At 45.2% G+C, this 20,677-nt stretch overlaps 1 protein-coding gene across 10 annotated transcripts in view; it reads right to left on the bottom strand.

The window, feature by feature from the left end:
* The window catches only part of NEDD4L (NEDD4 like E3 ubiquitin protein ligase), a 341,415-nt gene that overhangs the window by 19,511 nt on the left and 301,227 nt on the right, over nucleotides 1–20,677 (bottom strand). For all 10 annotated transcript variants that reach the window (XM_078435202.2, XM_078435204.2, XM_078435203.2 and 7 more), the window contains 6 exons: nucleotides 19,822–19,880; nucleotides 12,849–12,914; nucleotides 10,882–11,111; nucleotides 9,216–9,337; nucleotides 6,811–6,881; nucleotides 4,748–4,843 (listed from right to left, as the gene is read on the bottom strand). In XM_078435202.2, coding sequence (XP_078291328.1) covers nucleotides 4,748–4,843; nucleotides 6,811–6,881; nucleotides 9,216–9,337; nucleotides 10,882–11,111; nucleotides 12,849–12,914; nucleotides 19,822–19,880 — 644 coding nt within the window. The remainder of the gene's footprint in view (nucleotides 1–4,747; nucleotides 4,844–6,810; nucleotides 6,882–9,215; nucleotides 9,338–10,881; nucleotides 11,112–12,848; nucleotides 12,915–19,821; nucleotides 19,881–20,677) is intronic.

The raw sequence follows: 20,677 nt of genomic DNA, 5'->3' as shown, positions 1-20,677 counted from the left end.
ATATTCAAAGCGTATATATGCATCGTACAATTCCACTGTGTAAAAATAAAAAACCTTGTGTGCATGTGCTTACAAAGAATAATTCTGGAAGAACATCAAAATTTTAATCATGAACCTTCTCCAGGTGAGAGGAACTATGGGTGATTTTTATATATAGTTATTGTAACGGTTTACTACTTAAATTACTGTTTTATAATCAGATACATGAATATAATTATTGTGCAAAGGGAAAAAAAGAGAGGGATCATGCTGTCTGTGCTAAGTATGGAGGTCAAGCAAGCAGTGAATCTGTGGGCAGCTGTCTGGTTTCGTGGTGAATTCTTTCTTTTTAATTTTTTTACTTTATTTTTTTGGGGGGAGGTGAGGGAAGGAAGGAGAGAGAGAGGTGGAGAGGGGGAGAGAGATAAACACGCAGAATTCAAAGTAGGCTCCAAGCTCTGAGCTGTCAGCATAGAGCCCAACGTGGGGCTTGAACCCATGAACCATGAGATTACAACCTGAGCCAGAGTCAGATGCTCAACCGATGGAGCCACCCAGGAGCCTCTTGTGGTCGATTCTGAGGGCGGGTGTCTCTGGGAGGCAGTGAGGGTGGTTTTCGGGTCTTGCTCCCAGAGCCTGGCAATCGGTGTCCGAGCCCAGGCTTTCGGTGTTCAATCTCCGTCCTGCTTGAGCTCCTCACAGACAGCACTTTAGTGGGTAGTAGGGGCTGCTGTTACCATTCCACTTTTTAAACCGGCTTCCAAGGGCCAGACGCAGTTGGCTTCCTGTGGTCCAGGCACAGCGTTAGGCTCGCCACAGGGGCTATCACTAAACTGTGCCAAAGAGGCACGTGCCATCACCTTCATTTTCTCACCGAGCGGGGGGACTCCGCAGGAAGTGGAGAGAGCCAGGGTGAAGCCTAAGTTCATCTGACCGCGAAGCCCACACCCGGGGGGTGGCACCTGCCTGACCCTCTGCCCGGAGATTTCTCGGGCCAGCCTCCATCTCTGCCCATACACGTCTAACCAGCGTCTTGAGCTGCTCTGTTCCCGGAGCTCCCCCCACTTCACAGTAAGTTCAGACACGGTGGCTCCAGGAGGGCAGGGACTAAATGTGCTCTTGACTACTTTCTCAGCCTTTTTTCATGCTCGACCCCTCAAGAGCCCCTTGAGACCCCCTCCCTGCCCCTTTCTTCTCATTAAAGCTTAATAAACAGATTCACAGTATACCTGTGGTATATAATGTGTGGCCTTTTGGGAGCAGGGCCACAAACCATTGTAATGGCTGAGACTCTCTTGTTCTCTAAGAACTAGATTTTACCCCCTCCGGGGTGTTATCCCTTCAGTTGAGAATGTACACCTAACGTATGTCTGGCCCCGAAGAATTTTCCTGCGGGCTGCTGCCCATTCTGCCATTCTGCTCCCCTCCCTCCTGCACGGCTTTGTTAAGAGTCCACCCTTCCAGCGCCTCTGCAAAACCACTGGATCAGATGCTAATTTGCGGAGCAGGCGATGAAGAATTGCTACTCGTTGCAGCTCTGAAAAAGTGACCTCTCCTGCGGGGTATGGGTGCACCTTGTGCAGAAGTGCATGGTTTATTCTTCCTGCTTGGCACAGGAGGACAGCCCAAGAACTGAAATTTGTTCAGTGGCAACATTCATAGGAGGCCCCAGAAACCAGCGGCTCCAAATTCTCGCCAGCCAGGGTGAAAAGACTGCACAGTAATGACAGCAGCTGCAGTTTCTTTCCATGAAACGACGGCTGCCACCCAGCTTTGCGGCCCGATGTTTCCAGTTGTGGAAGGAAAACACGGCGAATGGCACCGAGGACGGCCCGCCGCGTGTGCACTCCGCTTGGGTGGTAACTTCTCGCCGTTGTGTTTTGGCACAAGGGAGGCACGAGCTTCCTCTTGGGTTCCAATAAATGGTGACGAGTGGTGCCCAGTTTTGCAGAGGGCCGGGAGAGGGGAGAGGCTTGCACGTTGGTGGAGGCCCATGCTGGTTCAGTCGCTGTTTGGAGCACCCGCTCAGCACCAGACGCTGCGCGGGTGAGTACACAGTGGTGAGCAAAATGTACACCCAGTGCTGCCACCAGGCTGCACTCAATGCCGCCACCGAATCACACAGATAAACGCACAGACATCCGTGCTACGTGCCACAGGGAGACAGGGACATACTCTGAAGGATTATGGCCGGGGGTCAGGGTCGGTTCCCTTGAGGAAGGGAGGTTTGAGCTGCAGGTAGGAGGCTGTATGTTCTCAAAAGATGCAACACCATGAGCAAAGGTCCTGAGGCGAGAAGGGACCTGGTGTGCTCAAGAAGTCCAAGGAGACCAGACCCAGAGAGCATGAGGGACAGCTCTGTGATGCAAAATGCCATCTGAAGACAGAGAAAATGGGGCAAGGCCACGCAGGACCCTCATGGGGCCAATCAAAGAGCTGGATCTTTATCTTTCTGGCAGAGGAATGACACGACGACTGGTCCATCCCAAAAAGACCAGTCTGCCATTATAGGAGGCCACGCTGGAGAGAAAAGCCCAGCTAGGAGTCTACGAGACGAGACGGTAGCTTAGACGTGGGTGTTGGCGTGACGGGAAGGGAGGACAGACGGATCTGAGAAGTATTTCGGAGTTGGAATGAACAGGGCTAGGGGAGGGACTGGAAATGAGGGATGCGACCAGTACGTGGCTGCTTAATTCCCTCTAAATTTCTTCCCAGAATGCAAAATAGGGAACACGAGTTCCCCGTTAATCAGGTTAGCACTCTGAAAGGGGAAGGCAGTCGTTCAACAAACAGGGCACCTGATCTTTCTCCCTCTCATCTTGTGAGTCTGTTTTCATTACTGTGTTACTCCACCTGATGCAGTCCTAAAGTCAGAAGAATCTACCACCTCAGAGGAGGTCTGAGAATTGTTTTTAATGAATAATTGATATGAACTATAATGATAATCAGAACGTTTATTAGAAGACTACTTAAAAATCCAAACGTCTTGTGCTTGGTTTTTGTTTATTAGGTGGAAACAGTTCCAATTTACTGTAACCAAGGAAGCTTTCCCAGTGCATCTCTTTCTAACTCTGGCATAACGAATGTCTTCTGAACTGTGTTATTTAAGTTAGTCATATGGTTTTCTATAAGTGGATGTAATTTTTTTTTTCAGTCGACACACAAGATTAAGTCTTTCTGGGTTCCTTATTTCTACTCCTTCCTTCATGTGTTAAAAACGAAAGGAAGACAGTTCCAGGATGATGATCCACGTGTTTACCCTTTGAAAATTGGCAGTTAAGACCCTTAAATAGGTCCCGCTTAAAAAATGAAGTCATAGCAATTTCTTGTTTTCTCACACTTGGAGTTTCTGTTACTGATAACATTATTAACTAAAGAAGAGAAAAGAAAGAAAGAAACTAAAGAAAACTAGGTTAGTGCTATTCATTCATCTGCTTGGTTAGCATTTAGGAGACCTCCGCTGCATGCTGAGCACTGGAAATACCAAGATGACGTCAGGTTGAGGTCGGCTCACAGGACACAGTAGGTGGGTAACGATCAGGGGACCCGCTGAGAAGAGTTACAGGAGAGAGGGGGGTGAGAATGCGCAGGAATGGGGATGGCGGCGCACAGACAGCGATCAGGCTCGGAAGCATCTCTGGGGACAGGGTTATAGGCACACAATGGTTGTCAAGGTGAGCAGACAGAGGGATCAAAAGACAAGGCTAAAGGTGGGCAGCACTGGGTCACAAGCTATGCTTTAAAAAAAAAAAGGTTTTAATTTAGACTGAAGGTCACAAGATGGTCAACAAAGAATTTTTAAGTGGAAGAATTACAGGATTGTATTTGCTCTCTAAGGCTGTGAACCCAAGAGGGCAGGGACCTGATCTCCTAACTTCACCTATAAAACTGAGCACAGCAATGTATAAAGCCAGAGGCATTTTTTTGAGAGCAGAGTATACTTTTAATAACCTCTGGAGCAGTAAGGGAAATCAATTTCATTTTCTATCTGACCATCCTTCAGACGGGCTCCACGTCTCATGAATTTCAGGGTCATGTAGATCTGGTCTGGGAGACGAGTTACGATCTCTGGGCTTTTGTGAAATGACAGCTACCAGGGTCGGATAATACTATTGAGAAAACCTCCCTACAAGCACTGTTATCACCAGGGACAAATCAATCAAATGTTTCAGGTTTAACACAAACACATCCTATGGAACTTTAAGATGAAACTGAAGGTTCCAAGGAGGCACCTGTAGCTTTGAAATTGACCTTTATGATTAATTCAGCCTAATGACCATGTGGGCGCAAAGCAAGATGGGAATGTTACAAAAACCTGAGCCTGCTGAGCCCCAGCAGACAAATTTCACCACGACGGCAGAACCGTTAGGCAGAGAGACCACCCCAAGGCCCCCCAGACATCAGCTATCCTGGTCATGAACTTACACCACTAAGTAAACACACTATTTTTCTGAAGTACTTAAAATTCTAAAACCAAGACCCAAACATTCACGTTCAGATTTGCTTTAGGTGAGAAGGTGTGCTTCATGCCCCAGAGGCCTCAGAATCAATCTCTAACTTTGCTGGAAGACAGAACAGGCAGGATTTGGGACTTAGCTTCCTGGAAGGACAAGGAGGTACTGATATACAGAGGTGCTTAATTAACTAATATCTGAAGCTCTCCGAGGTGGCTTCAATGGTCTAGTGAAGGAGTCCTGTCACAGCCCTTCTGTGAAGAAGCCAAGACCCTGAGAATCAAAGAGGGATTCCTGGGGATGCCAGCACCTACCTGTCCAAAATTTTCTTCATCGATACAGAACATGAGGTCCAGTTCAGTGGGATCATTTTCCAAGATCCATTTCAAAGAGTTGTAATATTCACTATCCTATGGAAATGACAGAGAAATTAAGTTCTCCCCAAATACCAATGCATTTGACTTCTTGAAATGATTAAGTCCTTCTAACATGAATCCATTCAGAATGCTCAAGAATTCTATTAGTCGCTAGCATGTTTCCTGCCCTGCTCCAAACCTCCTCTTCCCTTCATTTTAAAATACAAACAAACAAACAAACAAACGTTTTGGTAGTAACAGGGGACTGCAGTTGAACCCTGTCCTCTGTAAAACACAGAGGAAGCAACCCGCTCTGGGTTGGCAGAAATAAGATCATAAAGTTGAACATGTAGAGAGCAATATACTTCCTACCTTTTTTTTTTTTTTTTTCATTTATTTATTTAGAGAGAGAGGAAGTGCAAGAGAGGGAGGGGCAGAGAGAGAGGGAGGGAGAGAATCAAAAGCAGGCTCTGTGCCTGTGCACTGTTAGCACGGAGCCCTATGTGGGGCTCGATTTCACAAATTGTGAGATCATGACCTGAGCTGAAATCAAGAGTCTGCAGCTTGACCAACTGAGCCACTCAGGCGCTCCAATATACTTCCTATCTTTTTTTTTTTTTATTATGAAATTTATTGTCAAATTGGTTTCCATACAACACCCCGTGCTCATCCCAACAGGTGCCCCCCTCGATACCCATCACATACTTCCTATCTTTTAAGGGTAAAAACATCAGAGGAAAATAGGAAAGACAGAGAATGTTCTACTTAAACACCGATGGCTCAACACCCATTCCTGTGCTTTTGCTGTGCTCTCTGCAAGTCCTATAAGCAAACAGGAAGGCTGCTCCGGTGTCAAAGCCAGAACACAAGACCCAAGGGCTTGGATTCCTCTCTCTGGGGCAGGCGCAGGAGCTGCTGGGGAAGGACAGGACAGGCTCGGAGAATGTGTGCCCCAACTGTCAACCAGTGGGATAAAATTTAGACTCTGAAAGAAATCTCTACATTCCTTGCCTCCACATCATACCATAATAAAAGCACAGTGCACAAGTTAAGGTAAAAGCTGAAAAGAAATGTGGGGCTGGTACTGCGGATAGGTCTAGCAACTCGCCCACGGAAAAACCAGCTGAGGGGGTGTAAGTGCACAGCCGGATCAGCCTCTCCGTTCACCCAGAGATTGATGAGAACAGCAACTCCTGGTGGTAGGTAAGAAGAATGTGGCTCGTACGCCTAACTATGGAAGAGACACGGTCACCACCCCCCACAGCAAGGCCGAGGGCTTGCAGATGCTTTCTGATCCAGTGACAGAACGTGAGGGCAGAGCTGCAAATGTCCCAAATGGACAGAGCCTCCTCATGGCCCCCGTGAGTGTGCCGCACCCTGGCAAACTCCCACACCCTTGGAGCTGGGGGTGCAGGTGCAGGTAAATGTGAAGAAAAACAGAAGCAAAAGGTATGTTAGGAGAAGAGTGTCACTTTTGTTTTTGCAGAAAAGCCTTTCAAACCCTAAAATGGTCGGCCTAGATACAGCGCCTTGTCCCATCATTGTCTAAGTGGCTTCTTCCCCTCTCCTCCGTCGGTCACTTCCACATCGGGGGTGACAGTAAATGTTCTTCCCTTCATCTACTTTTTGCCCCATCCCCTTGCCATTTTTTGAGACCAGAAAACAAAGGGACAGCGGATGAATCTCTAAACATCCACAGTAGCAATTTTCGATGGAAAGCAAGAGCTGCAGTGAGGCCCCCCGACGACCTTGGGATTTAATTCGGTCAAACCAGGTCCGGGTGAGCGAGGGAGCTGAGACATGGGTCTACCCACCTCAAGCACCACGGTTACAGGAAATGTGAACAAGAGTTTACTTATCAGAAAAATTAGGGAGATCAATGAACTTCCTGAATAAGTCAAGAACGCTCCCCGTTCCCACTGAATGGCAACACCCACAAAACATCCCTGCTACTGCAACATGGTCTCAGCTACAGTTCTCGAAGGCGCGGTGGCCCCTGGGAGTGATCTGTATTTACTCACCACAGATTCCATGTCATTCAGGGTTATCTGCTTTCCCAGCATCATTTTGTAAAATGGTCTAATGAAGAAACCTACAATGTGGTGGAAAACCGTGGGTTAGCTCCAAAGCTTTGATACTGCTGTGCATCAGAGCGTGAAGTCCAAGATAAACTTGCCCTCAGGTTGAATGAGAGGCGGGGCCTGGCCTGGGGGGAGGCGGGGCTCAGGAAGGGGGGCAGTTACACCAGTAGAGATGGTACAGCAGGGAGGGGTCAAAAGGCTCCTGGGAGAGGAAAAGGTCTTCCTTAAGGCCAAGCAGGAGCCTGCAGAGCAAACAAGGCACAGGAACGGGAGGACCACAGAGCACCGGAAGGGGCGGGGCCGGGACTGAGACTAGCCAGGGGTGCGCCTGGGCTGGCGCAGGGCATCCTGGGGAGGGCAGGCCCGAGAAGGGAATGGCAAGCACAGCCGGCAGGGGGTGCTGGAGAGTCAGGCTGCTGCCTGGGTGGACCCAGCGGCCAGGAAAAAGCCAGCCGAAGATTTCATCTGCAACTGCTTTGGCAGTAATCGGGAGAAAACCGGGAAGGGGGCAAGCGGAAAAGAGGGAGACCACTCAGAGGCTGTGCAGTCTTCCAGGGGACGGGGGATGAAGGTCTAAGGTGATGACAGCAAGGCTCCCCCACCACTCGTGTGTCCCACAGGGACCCCAACTCGCCTTGCCCAAGGACAAGACGGCATCACCGACTAGCTCACGCGGGGCCCCCCTTCTCCCCCTCCACCCCGACCCGCTGGCCCATCTGATCTGCCACCGGCCTCTGCTGCAGGTTCCGACTCCTGCTGGAAACCCACACAAGGGTGTCGTGGGCTGACCTGCAGGGTGCACATGCTCTGCCCACAGGGGCACTGACGTTCTGAGCATCACCCCTCCACCCCCACCCCCACCCCGTGGGCGCTCTGGCTCTTAATTCCTGAAGTACTAGGTTGTCCCTTTAGCCGCAGTCTCCTCCACTCCCTGACTTGTTCCCGCTACTCCCTCCACTGAGCCTTGGCTCCAAAGTGATCCTAGCTTCTAAACACTTAAATCCTACGCCACCATCGAGGCTGTGTGGGCACAGCCTGGTAAACACTCCCTGACCCTCCAAGCCAGGCCACCTTCCCGTTCTGTCTGCTAGTGCCTTGACTCTTCTGGTCCCCCCACCCCCAAAACACACACAGATAGAAGTTCACTGAGGTCAGGCTGGTATCTTCCACTTTCTATATTTCTCTGCAGCAACCAAGCATGTCTTCTCACTTGGCAGAAGATAACTCAACTGACCTCTCAGAAGGGGGAAATAATCTATAGCATGACTCCAAGGTGGCAAATGAAAATATATTTATGCATACCATATATATGTTCATATATTTTGCATATACATAAATAATGACTGCAGTTTCCTTCCAATCAGAAAAAAAAAACTCTCTTTTCCCAACCAAAAATAAAATCTGAAGCGAGAGGATCAAAATCATCTAGCAATTACCAGCAAAAATATATTAAAGGAAAAAGTTCTGAGGGGACATCAATTATTTACCGGAATGTCTAAGGTTCCATAAACATAATTAACACAATTCTTCGGTAGAGAATCTCCTTTTCTACCGCAATTACAACAACCTCAAATCTTACTCTCTGCCTTCTGTCCTCAACTGTTTCACACCCAAATTGCTCAGAAATATTTCTGACTCTCTTTCTTCACCGAAGATTTCTGTAATGCCCCCTTACGGGCACTTTTGAGGTGACCAAATGCGAAAGAAGCCTCTACTGTAAGCCTACAGACCCAGCCAGGGAGGGAGCCGGACTTCTAACTTTGACGGTACGTTGAGTTTCTTCCATGACTTACATGCTCTAAATAATAATGAGATTATTCTGTACCATCTGTTTCAGTAGTGATCCCAGGGTCAAGGTCTTCGCCGAGTTATGGCATTGCTTTGAAATTATTTACAATCTCTTCACATTCAAAAATAATAATTTGGGGACAAATGGAACAATAGCAGGATGCTGGATGGATTAGATCATTTTAATTAACTGTTCAATTAGCTTTTCCATCTGTCACCAAATCTACCTCTTGCTAAAAACAAAAAACAAAAAACCACAAAACAGTTGTTCTGGAAAAGAGAAAATGTCCAGATACAGAATGTTTTGGGCTTCACACTGTAAGTTTAAAAAATTTTTGTTTTAACCGTATAGATACTATGTCTTCAGTGCTCAAATTAGCCTGACACCAGGGAAAAGCATGTCTTTTATGGGCAAACCATAAAAACAATTTATTGAATTACAGAGAGTCAGTGAAACATTTGCTTAAGATCGTGATGTGAAAGATCCAAAGCCTAAATAAGGGGCCGCAAACAGCCCTATCCTGTTTTGGTTACTTCGTGACATTTCAGTAACTTACCATCTAAAAGTTTCCCGTGAAACACTGCCAGACCAGCAACTCTTCCGATAAAAGTGAAGTAAGACAAATGGTCTTCATTACAGAGGCCTGAGTTGGGATTGATCTGAAGCGTGTAGTTGTCCCTTTGGGGAGGGAGAGAGAGGAAAAGTGCCATCATACTTTTAAAAGAGGAAATCCAAGAATCTGAATTCTCCTCTGCCATCCGTCATCACACGTCCCCAAGACACTTGCAAACGTTCTCTACCCAACGGGAAAAGGCATAAGCTAGAACGTGTTTAGTTAGCCCCTTTGTGACCGATTAAGGTCTACAAGAGGAGGGGCACGTGCCCTAACTTACACCATTAGAAACTGTTGATATTCGGCCATTTTTGCTGTACAAAAACGTCAACTTCATACGGGTCAGCCAAATATCTTGGGAGGATGAGAAACACCATATAACAGAGGGGCTGCATGTGGATTGCCAATGACATGAGTTCGGTGGCTTGCCTCTGTGAGGGAGAGAATTAATCCCTTTGAGAGGCTTTGGTTTGGAGATTAAAAATTTTCCAATGGTACCGACTCTTGGTCTGACCGCCCCTGTGCCCTGAAAGGCCCCGAGGGCACTGGTAGCAGTATTTGGCTCTCTCAACAACGCAAACCTCAAAATGCTCACATGTATCTAATCAACCTTCTTTGGTCTCAAAATCTGGAGGATCAGTGGCTTTCAAACTGGGCCCCACAGATTTCCCTGGGGGTCTCTGTGGGAATGTGGGTGAGAGGTAAGGGTCTCGCCTCCCCCCACCCCGCCCTCCACTTCAATGGTTTCATCAATGTCACGCAGGGGCTTTCTCACGGGACTTGGAACAACAAGAAACAAAATGGGAAATTCCTGGCTACAGAAACCGAGGTCACCGAAGCTGCCTTCCGAAAGAGCTCCCAAGAGTAGAGCACCAGGTAGACGGTGTGGGAGAACTCAAGTCCCTCAGAGCACAGGCTGCCTTCCAGCAAAGTCAACAACTACTGTACTGGGGTCTCGCATCTCGCCTCAGCCTTTGGAGACTCCACAGCCTGGAAAAGGAATGGCTGGCCTTGTAAGTCATTAGTGTTTTTGATACCCGAAAAAGCAACTACATCTGCCTCAGTTTCTATGTTTGACAAGGATGAAATCCTAGTGCAAGGGAGAATCTGTTTCTTCCCTTATTGGGCCAGGACATGGTCCTTTGGATCCCGAAGAACGGGTCCTCAAAGTTCGCATCACTTGCCTCTGAGTACCGTAACTTCAGAAACCGTTCTTGTTCGTAACATGATGATGAGTTTCTGAAAACTGACAATGACAGATTCTCCTGAATCAACATAACGTTACACATGAAAATTGCCTCTTGCTCTTTACCGTAAGTACCCAGCACATTTTCAATTTCAATGACATGAATCCAAATGACAAGAGAAAACTCATTTTTAGGTGTTCACAGAGTACATTACTTCGCCACGTAGAGTCAGAACCTGTTCTAGACTTACAGGGGGCGGGGGCAGGGACTGAAATCAACGGTGTTAATTCATCTGGAATGACTGAGCCACATATTCTTCCATTAAGTTTCAATTCACTGCGAATAAAACTGTTTCAGTGGTGGTGGTGGTGGTGGTGGTGGGGGGGGGGGGGACACATCCTGAGTGCACGCGGCATACTTACGTCGCAGAGTACTCGAAAAGCCCATAGTAGGGGTTGAACATCTCTTTGGACAGTAGGAAGAACCACTCTCTGGCCACACCCCCATAGTCAAGACCCTTCTCCGATTCAAATTCGATCCACAGTCTAGCTTTCAGGACATCTGGTCTTTTCACAGACATGATTCTCCGATAGGACTCTTCAAAGATGTTATTTCTGTGAAGTTTCATCTCAAACCTATTCGGAATATCAGCCTACACGAAAGAAGAGAGCAAGCAGGTAATCATACAGTAAATATACACCTTACTTTCTAAAAGAAAAAAACAACAACAAAGAGTAGAAATGACAACAGCCTTCAAATAAACAAGCTGTGACAAAGAGTTCCAATGACGATCCTCCCCTTTGTGGATTTTCTTCACCCAGACAGCAAGCCAGCCGTCAGACTGGAGCCAGCAACACAGGAGGCACAAGAGACTACGCCGAGTAGAGGACAATCATCCCCTCCCCCCTTTATGAACAACTGTGGGGGCACTTCTCCACCCACCGGCAAATGAAATATGGTCAACTCTCGATATCGCTTCTGTCAAAAAAAGAGAGGTTAGTCCGGGTAATCAAAACCCGTAGAACAATCCCCACCTGGTCGAGGTGAGAGCATGCTCAACCCTGGTAGGGCTTCCAGCTGGTAGGTGTGATCCAGGATGCCTACAAGGCTAATTTCTGTTGCCATGAGAAGTGGGACCTTGATTATCATGCCACGTTCTGGGGAAGCATCCCAAAGGTCACAGTTCATAAATACGAAAATGAAAAAGCACTTGACTCAAGTTGTGAGTAACCGCTGCCTGGCAAAATGAGGGCCAGGGCTGGCCTTGCTACGACAGTGGATTTGCATCTGGCAAAACGAGGGCCAGGGCTGGCCTTGCTATGACAGTGGATTTGCAGCGGGGAAGGGGGGCGCACAGGAGATACCACGGTGGAAGTGCCCGAGTGAGACAGGCTAACATCCACAAAGTTCCACTACTATCAGGGGAAATGTAGGTTCCTCACAAAGAAACACTATGTAATTTTATGTGTGCATATCTGAGTCATTTCAAAGGCTAGTATCCATGAGCTACTTGAGTCGGGTTCTGGGAGAACAGAACCCCCAAGTGGGAGCTCCCCGCGGTGGGGACTGTGTCTCCTGCCTCTTTGCATCCCCGGTGCCTTGGCCATAGCTGGGGGCCCAGGAACACTGCGGTGACAGGAGTTGTGGCCAATACCCCCTTCTTCCCGAGGGAAGCCAGGAAATGAAGGCCAGGGCAGGACCCATGAACACACAAATTGAGGAGACAACAGGGAAAACCTGTACCAGAGAGGTGAAGTCAGAGAGTAAAACAGAAGACAAAATGTTGAAGAACTGGGGAAGGTGTGTCAGTAGAAAATATAATTTTGTAATTTAAAACCACCTGTACAAACCTCGTCGGGTTTCCCAGTTTTGTAAAAATCTTACAGGGTTTCCCAAGAGAGAGTTTTAGTCTGAAAATTACACTTGGTCTTAACATGCCAAACATCACAATTTAGTATGGTAAATTCTATTTGTGTTATAATTAAAACTATAGTTTTGAATTTGAAGGGAAGGGTGAGAACATTTTTCTAAGTAGGGTCTAGGTTTTATCCCAATGACCATAGGCAAATACACAGGCTTCTCCAGGTTTTTTCGATTAGGTTCTGAATTATTTTATATCCGTGACAATCATCTCTATCTTTTCACGTATTACATAAGAAATGACCATTCAGGTGATTTGATATGTAATACTAAGTTAGTCTTCACTTACCATTTCTCTTAAAAAGAAAATTCAGATTGAAGATCCAGGTGGATCAAAATGCAATGGAGAAAGGAAGGTGATATTTTTAGTAAACACATAAAGGTAACACACAAGTCGTTCTCACTGAAGTAACTTTGGTAACTTACAAATGACTAAAACAGCATTTTTGGAAGACATGTTGTTACTCACAGGTTTCTTTAATTTCTTCCTAAAGTAGTCATATTTCTGCTTAAATTCTCTGGAGTAAGGAACAGCCTGGAAGATAAATTTATAAATACAGATAATGTAAATAATACATTTGAAATTTTATGTATACTGAGCCAACATTCAGAGAATTTTATGAATCATAAACCTTAAAACTCTCGCTCTCAAGATTATCATTGAAGTTTATATAATGTCTACATAGCACATGGGAAAATTCTAGAAATGACTGAGGCTAATCAGCATTGAGTGGGGGGCTTTCACCCCTGAAAACAACTGTGTTGATATTCAAGAAATCATTTAGGGATATGCCCACATAAACCAAATACACTGTCCACGTGACTTTTGTCTAAATGGGAGTCAGGGTGTAATAATCTTTGTTTTCGTTTTTTTGCTGTACGTTTCGATAACAGTTATTGACTATGATTCTTTAACACAAAACCCCAAATGACCGTATAGAGGTCATTTTGAAAAGACTAATCATGCTTTTTAAAACCATGGGGAGGAAATAAAAGGAGAAGAAAGGCCAGTGAACTTATACTGTTAACAAAGAATATAAAATCACGTAGACAGCATTATGGAAAACTCCTTGATTTGGGAGTCAGAAGGTTTGCCTCTTACTAGTTCGTAGTCTTGGGCAGGGATTTCTTTAAATCTGAACGGCTCATCTCTGAAGCCGAGTGATGGTACCAAAGGCATTGCGCTCGATAACTGACTTAGCTATTGTTACTCAAAAGTTCTGGAAATCTCTTCTGGCGAAGTAATAACCTTTTAATGTAGTCATTTAGATACTCTTTACGTGCTATGTTGTAAAGTAGCTTACGATATGTGAGAGCCAGAGCTCTGACTTCTGGCTACTGAAAAGGCTTATAATTTTTTCATGAAGGAGAAAAGACTGGCTTTTGCAGACACGTGGGCATGACTATGACAGCCTCGTATCCAGAAAACCTTGCTGCTTTTTTAGCAAATAGTATGAACTTGGGCAAGAATAGTTCTGCTGGTATCATTTTGGGCTAAGTTAATAAAATACACTGATCCATAGTAGGGTATCTCCAGACTCCAAGCCTTATACCTTACACTTTCGCAAAGAGAAGTGAGGAACAAAAGCTTCCCTCCTTCGTACTATTTTAAGACACAATCACACAAACAATAAGCCAAAACAAAAATAACCACTCTTATAGAAAACAATAATCATGTCCGTGTTCTGCTTTGTAATCCAACAGCGATAAAGACAATGCATTTATATATCCCAAGAACATTCTAAAGACAATTTATGGGACCTGTGGCCTTACTTTTAAGCTATCCTTCGTTTGATTTTCCACTGAACGCTAGGTTTGACCACATATCCTATTTATTTTGGGCTGTGTTTAATCTGATGAAATCATGTGTGAATTCTGATTCTAGAAAAGGTAAAAATTTTGTCAATATCTGGACAGCCACCAATATGAGGAAAGGATAACAATGTTCTGAGATAAGCCAGTGAAGACGTTATCATATTTTTTGCTCCACCAACACTCTATCCCATCACAGACTAAGATTTTCTATAAAGCTTATTCATTCTTTGGTGGTTCCTTTGCTGACTCATTCAACAGGTATCTCTTGAGCGCCTGCTCTATGCCAGGCATTCTTAGGTGCTAAGGAAATAATGGCACATCAACCAAAGATTTCTTCCCCTGTTCCCTCCTGGAGCTTTCAAGCTACTGTGAGTAACAGGCAGTAAGAAAGAAATGAGTGCATAGTGGTAAATGCTATGAGACTGAGCATCACTGAGAGAGAGTTCCTGGTAGGCTATTTTGTAGGGATGGTCGGGGAAGGAAGCTCTGAGGAAGGGCTATCTGGGCAGAACCCAGAGTGGCAGGAGGGAATAAACCATGACTGTGAGCAGTGAGTGGACTGCGCAGAAAAGTGTCTGGCTGATGTTCTTAGCTGTGGTTAACTGTGACAGAGGGACATTAAGCTGAGAAGTTATGTCCTTTCATTATGTCATGCTGGCTTTGGCAGACCTGACTTGTAAGGCAGACTCTAGCTCCAGCTAGCCCTGTGATGTAACTTCCCGACTACGGAATTTCTTCCCAGTTAAGCAGAAGAAACAGACTAGATGAAGTCGAAGGCTCTTCCATTTCCAAAAATCCGTGATTCCCGGCAACTGTTTTTGGGTTTTGCTTCCCTCCTGGAAATGTTACAGAAAGGCTTAAAATGTGAGTTCAGGAGTCTTAAGTGACAGGGGGGAACGTGTTTTAAGACGTCGCCCCCAGCCTGTGCTCTCTGCTCTCTTATCTGACTTGTAACCTGGGGGGCGCTGACTATATGTGGGTGGAAATAAGATGCTGAGATATTTCTGCTCCTATTGTGTCAAGTCGGTGCTAAATTTTTTCCTGTCCTTCTAGTCCAGCTGATGCTGCAGCTCCTTAAAGAAGATAACTCGTGTCTGACATGGAGACTGGTGAGGCCGGTTACACTTGGGAGCTCTGGTCCCACTTCTGATATTTTCTGGAACGAATGGCAACACAGTTAGCCTTGTGAGCTTCTGACAGATGGGGAATAGCAACATCTTCCCTACTTTCCTGAGGGGCTTGCTATGAGTTTCAAGGCAGCTGATTATGAAGTTCTCGGGGAAGTACAAAGCGTTACACAAACATGAGATGGTATTCATAAGAGCAGCGAGCATGGACAGCACTTGGTCAACGCTTTCGCTGGTGATGCTTGTAACACAGAGAGCATACTGACTTAGAGTAATGCTATGCTGAGCTGCCACAGACAGGGACCCCACCCCGCCCCCCACGCCCCTAATCTGGGTATTTTTAAAACTTGGGAAAAAGAGAAACTCTAGGTTCCAGATAAGCAGGAAGACTTAAAATTAAAGAAGCGGGCATTGGACGTGACTTGGTGCTTGGGCTGGGGCTTTAATCCTTACGCTGGGACACAGAAGTTGGCCTACAGTCTGTATGACCTAGGGAGTAAGAACAGAGTTCCCTGTTTAAAAATCTACATCTGACATGGGGACAAGAAAGCGCTACCCACCAGCCCAGGAAAGTTGTAAGGAAGCTTACCTTCTGTCCAGGACCACAAACGAGAGAAAAACAAAAAGAAACAGACCTGTAATGAATTCATACTCTATGCCTACACCAAAGCGGGTATGAAGTCCACAGTTACATTAACTGGGCCTGCATGATCCCAAGCTAAGAAGTTAACAGTAAATACAGGTCAGGACTTATAAATGCCTCATGGGGGGGGGGGGGGGGGAAGATGAGCGCACACACACAAATCATACACTGAATTGGTTATAAACTGCACTGAACTACTACTGAGGAAAGTCTACAGACATAACATGTGGGGGGATTTAGTGCCCCTATGGCCAGAGATAACAGAATCATCTGAAAGAGGATATGGAATATGCATCTGAAGAATGATCAGACGGCTGAGTATGAATAAAAAAATAAAAAAAATTAAAAGAACATGATAGAATAACAATAACTGAAAAGACCGAGCAAATTTAAAAACACCCAATAGAACAATGAGTAATTAAACACGATTACTGAAACCACAGACACAATGACCTGGGAAAGGGCTGATTATGAAAAGCTTAAAAAAGAATGAACTGGAAGAGCCAAGCCCACAGTACAGCCACAAGAGAGAGACAAAACACAAAGAGCGAAGAGGTGAAGACAGAACATAAAAGGGAATCACATACCCAGGAGGAGTTACTGGTACAGATAACCAGGAAGAACGGCAAAGATGGGGCATGTGAAGAAACAACTGCTGAGAATTTTCCAGGATGGAGGAAAGACACGGGCTCCATATTAAAGGATTACAGGGAACCCAAAGCAGAATAAAGAAATCCACACTGAGGTTCAGGACAGTAAAATTATACAACACCAGAAGTCACAGAGGAAATTCAAAATTGCCAGAGAAAAGGAGGATTTACCCACCCCAAACCAAGAATCAGATTGATAACAAGTTTCTCAACAGTTACGGGGGCCAGAGGGACAAGAAAGAATATCTCCAAAGTATTAGGAAAGGAATTGTTAACCAAAGGCTTCTACTATGGCTGACCTACCATTTAACAGAGAGGGCAGATAAGCCCTCTCCCTCAGACTGAGAGTTTCCCCGCTCTCGAGACAGTGCTGCCTGAGCAGAGGCTCTCAAACTTGAGCGGGCTTCACAATCCCTGGAAAGGTTTGTCCAAACGTAGATTTTGCTGCCCCCCCCCCCCCACCTCCCCCGCCAAAGTTGCTGATTTTCAGTAGCCTGAGTTGGGACTCCTAAATTTGCATTTCTAACAAGTTTCCACATAATTCTGATGCTGCTGATCTGTAGACAAGACTCTGAGAACCAGGAACTATACTTCATTCAGAAGAAAACCTGGAAACAGCAGGTGCAAGAACCAATGGTGGGCAAAGAAATTCGCTTACATGTAAGTGAAAGAAACAAGCACTAGCTGTTGAAAAAAAGGTAAAATGTTAATGACTGTTTTCTAAAGTTTTCAAATGTCACTGAACAATGCAAAGTGAGTGGGAAGAGCGGCGTGAGAGTTCCCTAAATCTCATCCTACTCAGGAAGAGAGAGTGATTAATTTTGACATTAAGGGTGTTGGTTACAAATTTTAACGTAAGCACTAAGGAACAGAAAATACAACTTCCAAGCAAGTATAGAAAGTGAAAGAAAATAAAGGGTACTTTATCAATGTAACAGAAGGTTAAAAAAAAAAAAGAGAGAGAGAGAAAAAAAACATAGCTAAAGGGGGGAAAAAGACATACCAGGCAAATACTAATGAAGAGAAAGTGAATGTCCTTGACGGACAAAGCCATGCTCACTGTGGGAGATTGTGACAGTCCTGTCTTGGTTAGACAGAACAGCCAGGATAAAAAGCAGTGATGGAAACGGATAATATGCTCGATCTAATGGACATATAAAGAACTTTGTACCCAACAAAGACAGAATACACATTCTTTTCAAACACAGAAAGAACATTAATTAAAAAAAGGCAAGCTGACAAGGAAGTTTCAAATATCTGGTAATCAATATTTCATAGACAGTATTCTCTGGCCACAATGCAATAAAATTAGAAAATTAGTAAGAAATGGATAGGCAAAAACCCTTCCATACTCCTGGAAACTAACAGCACATTCTAAATAGCTTGTGAAGTCAAGGAGAGAAAGAAATCATGGAAATTACCAAATATTCAGAACTGATGACAACTAAAGCCAGGCGTCTACACTAAGTCGATAATTACCTAAATACACATGCTCTTACTGAAAGAAGTATCTCTACTACTAATGAAAGCATAAACAACGCTCTTTTGTTAATTAAAAAAAAAAAAGATCTCTCTTTGGGTCAAATTTACTTGGACTTATGATGCTATGCAATTTTCAGTAGAAATCGGTAAGAACTGACAGCGTTTGAGTGAAGGCAGATGATCAGTAAAACGACAGAAATATCTCAAAAGGTTTCAGAATTATGTTGAAAGTCCTCTGTTGCTCGAAAACAGCATTGATTCTTGAATACCTTGTTTCTCATGACGTAGAAGAGAAAATAGGACTCTAACACACCTTCTTGTGAATGTGAAAATATCAAAAGGAAGCCATGGTAAGGCAGGTGTTGAAGGTACATAAAAAGCAGCTGTTTTAACTCAGGTATGATTGGGCACTTTGCGTCACACGGCAGCAAAGCAGCTGAACAAAGCCAATAAAGAAATCAACAAATTAAGGGGATGTCAGGTATTAAGGTGGGTTTGCATGATATTACCTTCTAGCATTTCAAACGGACTTACCTTTGTAATTTCAAAACACAATGTGAACTGAATCAGATTAAAGCCACAAAAGCAGTATCTTAAACACGCCTGCTGGCCTTTTAGCTCAGCACTCAATAGACTTCAGTTCCTTTTGCTCCTCCAGTTTCTAACAGATTCCCAAGCTTGCAATGCTTTGCTGACCCCACACACTTCCTGTAATTCCAAATTAGCTCCCCGCACTCCTATCCACATGGACCAAAGACGCTGGTACGTTCCCTGCAGACCTTGACCCATTCGACAGTCTGCTCACGGGTGTTCAGTAGCAAGTGACTGTTACTGCTCAGGGACAGGGGGGTTCTCGCTCTTCCTTATGAACACAGCGTGCGGCAGTATTTTAAAAGGGTGCTCTACCTAGCTTCCTCTCGCACCCGGCGTGTATGCGGACACTGTGAGAAAGTCAGTGGGTCAGCAGAGACAAAGGTTCTTAACCCTGCCAGCTCCAGAGGTTGGCTACAACCTCACCCAAACTTTTACAGACGTTCCGCGCTGGAAGAGATTCAGAATACAGCTTCAATCTGTTAGTGTACATTTACCCCGCCCCCCCCTCCCCTTGGCCCCAAGAAAGGACAAAACTCTACAGATACAGGGCTCGGCTTCAGATAGAAGAGAGGACGTTTTGATTGTTATACTTTTAATCCACCTTTTTACAAAGGGGAAAACAATGTTTAGTTTTGGTTACCATTAGCAAAGCACTTTCTCTTCCTTTATAGTGAAAGCTCTTCGAAGAGGCAAATGCAGACGTACCCCCCCGCCCGGGAACTGCAGTGAGGAAGAGAGGGGGGCGATGCTAACCTAGTCAACCATACCAAGCCCAGAGCACCAGGTAAGCAGTAATATACAAGGAATATGTGCTTAGGGGCGCCTGGGTGGCTCAGTTGGTTAAGCGTCTGACTTAGGGCTCATGGTTTGTGAGTTCGAGCCCCGTTCTGAGCTGTGCTGACAGCTCAGAGCCTGGAGCCTGCTTCGAATTCTGTGTCTCCCTCTCTCTCTGCCCCTCCCCCGCTCTCTCTCTCTCTCTCTCTCTCTCTCTCACACACACACACTCTCTCTTTCTCTCTCTCAAAAATAAACAAACATTAAAAAAAAAAAAAAAAGAAAGAAAGAAAGAAGTATGTGCTTAGATGCAACCCAAGTTTTACACTGAAGAGTTAAGAGGTTGAGGATACTGACCGGACCAGTAATAGCTGGATTCTGCAGTCTTGGGTCTTCCCACTGAGTGATTTTGCTATCTGAAAATGTTAAAATAAATAAATAAATAAATAATCAAAAATCAGCGTATTAGTTCAAATCTAGTCTACATCAAAAATGTTTTAAAAAGAATTATTTCTGGATTTTGCAAGAGCTGTCCAATCTCTCAACTGGTCCCCCAAATAAATCCCTTAGTGTTCCAGGGTTAGAAGAGAACATGGTATGTAGCACTCCACCCCTCATACTGTTTAGTTAAAAACACGCCATCAAAAAGGCAAAACTAAAGCAAAACCATTTATTCACACGGTTTTTGGCAGGAAATCTGCCAAAATTTCAATTATAAACCCCTGTTCTCTCAAGGATTTATAACTTGATCTTGATGTTCCTTTAACTGAAAAAGGGCATAAGAGGTCTTAGTCCCTGAAAAGTGAAAACACACACAGGATTTGTCTCATTTCAAATACTTTTTTCTTGGCTTGTCGTGTTGAAAAAACCCATTTTCAGTGAAGAACCCGACAATGAACCCATGAATAATCCATGACATGCGTCACCCATACGCACGCAAAAATCAAGGCAACTACGGTGGGCCAAAAAATGAGATCAGCTACAGCAGAGGAAGATTGCAGAGGAAGGTCTCCCTTTTGGCCAAGTTGGCAAGAAGAGATTTCCTTCTTCTAAGTGAGTCAATGTCAGCAAGACTGTTCAATGCTGCCTATACAACCACGTGGGGGGGGGGGGGAAGGTGATAATGTGCAGTAGCTGCTCTGAATCACTTGGGTTTTGTGACTGTGCATGATTCAAGATTTTAGGGATTACTGTGGCGGGGGGGAGGGGGGGC

The sequence above is a fragment of the Panthera onca genome, chromosome D3, assembly GCF_046562875.1.
Source record: "Panthera onca isolate mPanOnc1 chromosome D3, mPanOnc1 haplotype 2, whole genome shotgun sequence".
Taxonomy (NCBI): Eukaryota; Metazoa; Chordata; class Mammalia; order Carnivora; family Felidae; genus Panthera; species Panthera onca.
The sequence above is the reverse complement of the archived record's forward strand: the minus strand, read 5'-3'. Positions and strand labels throughout refer to the sequence as shown.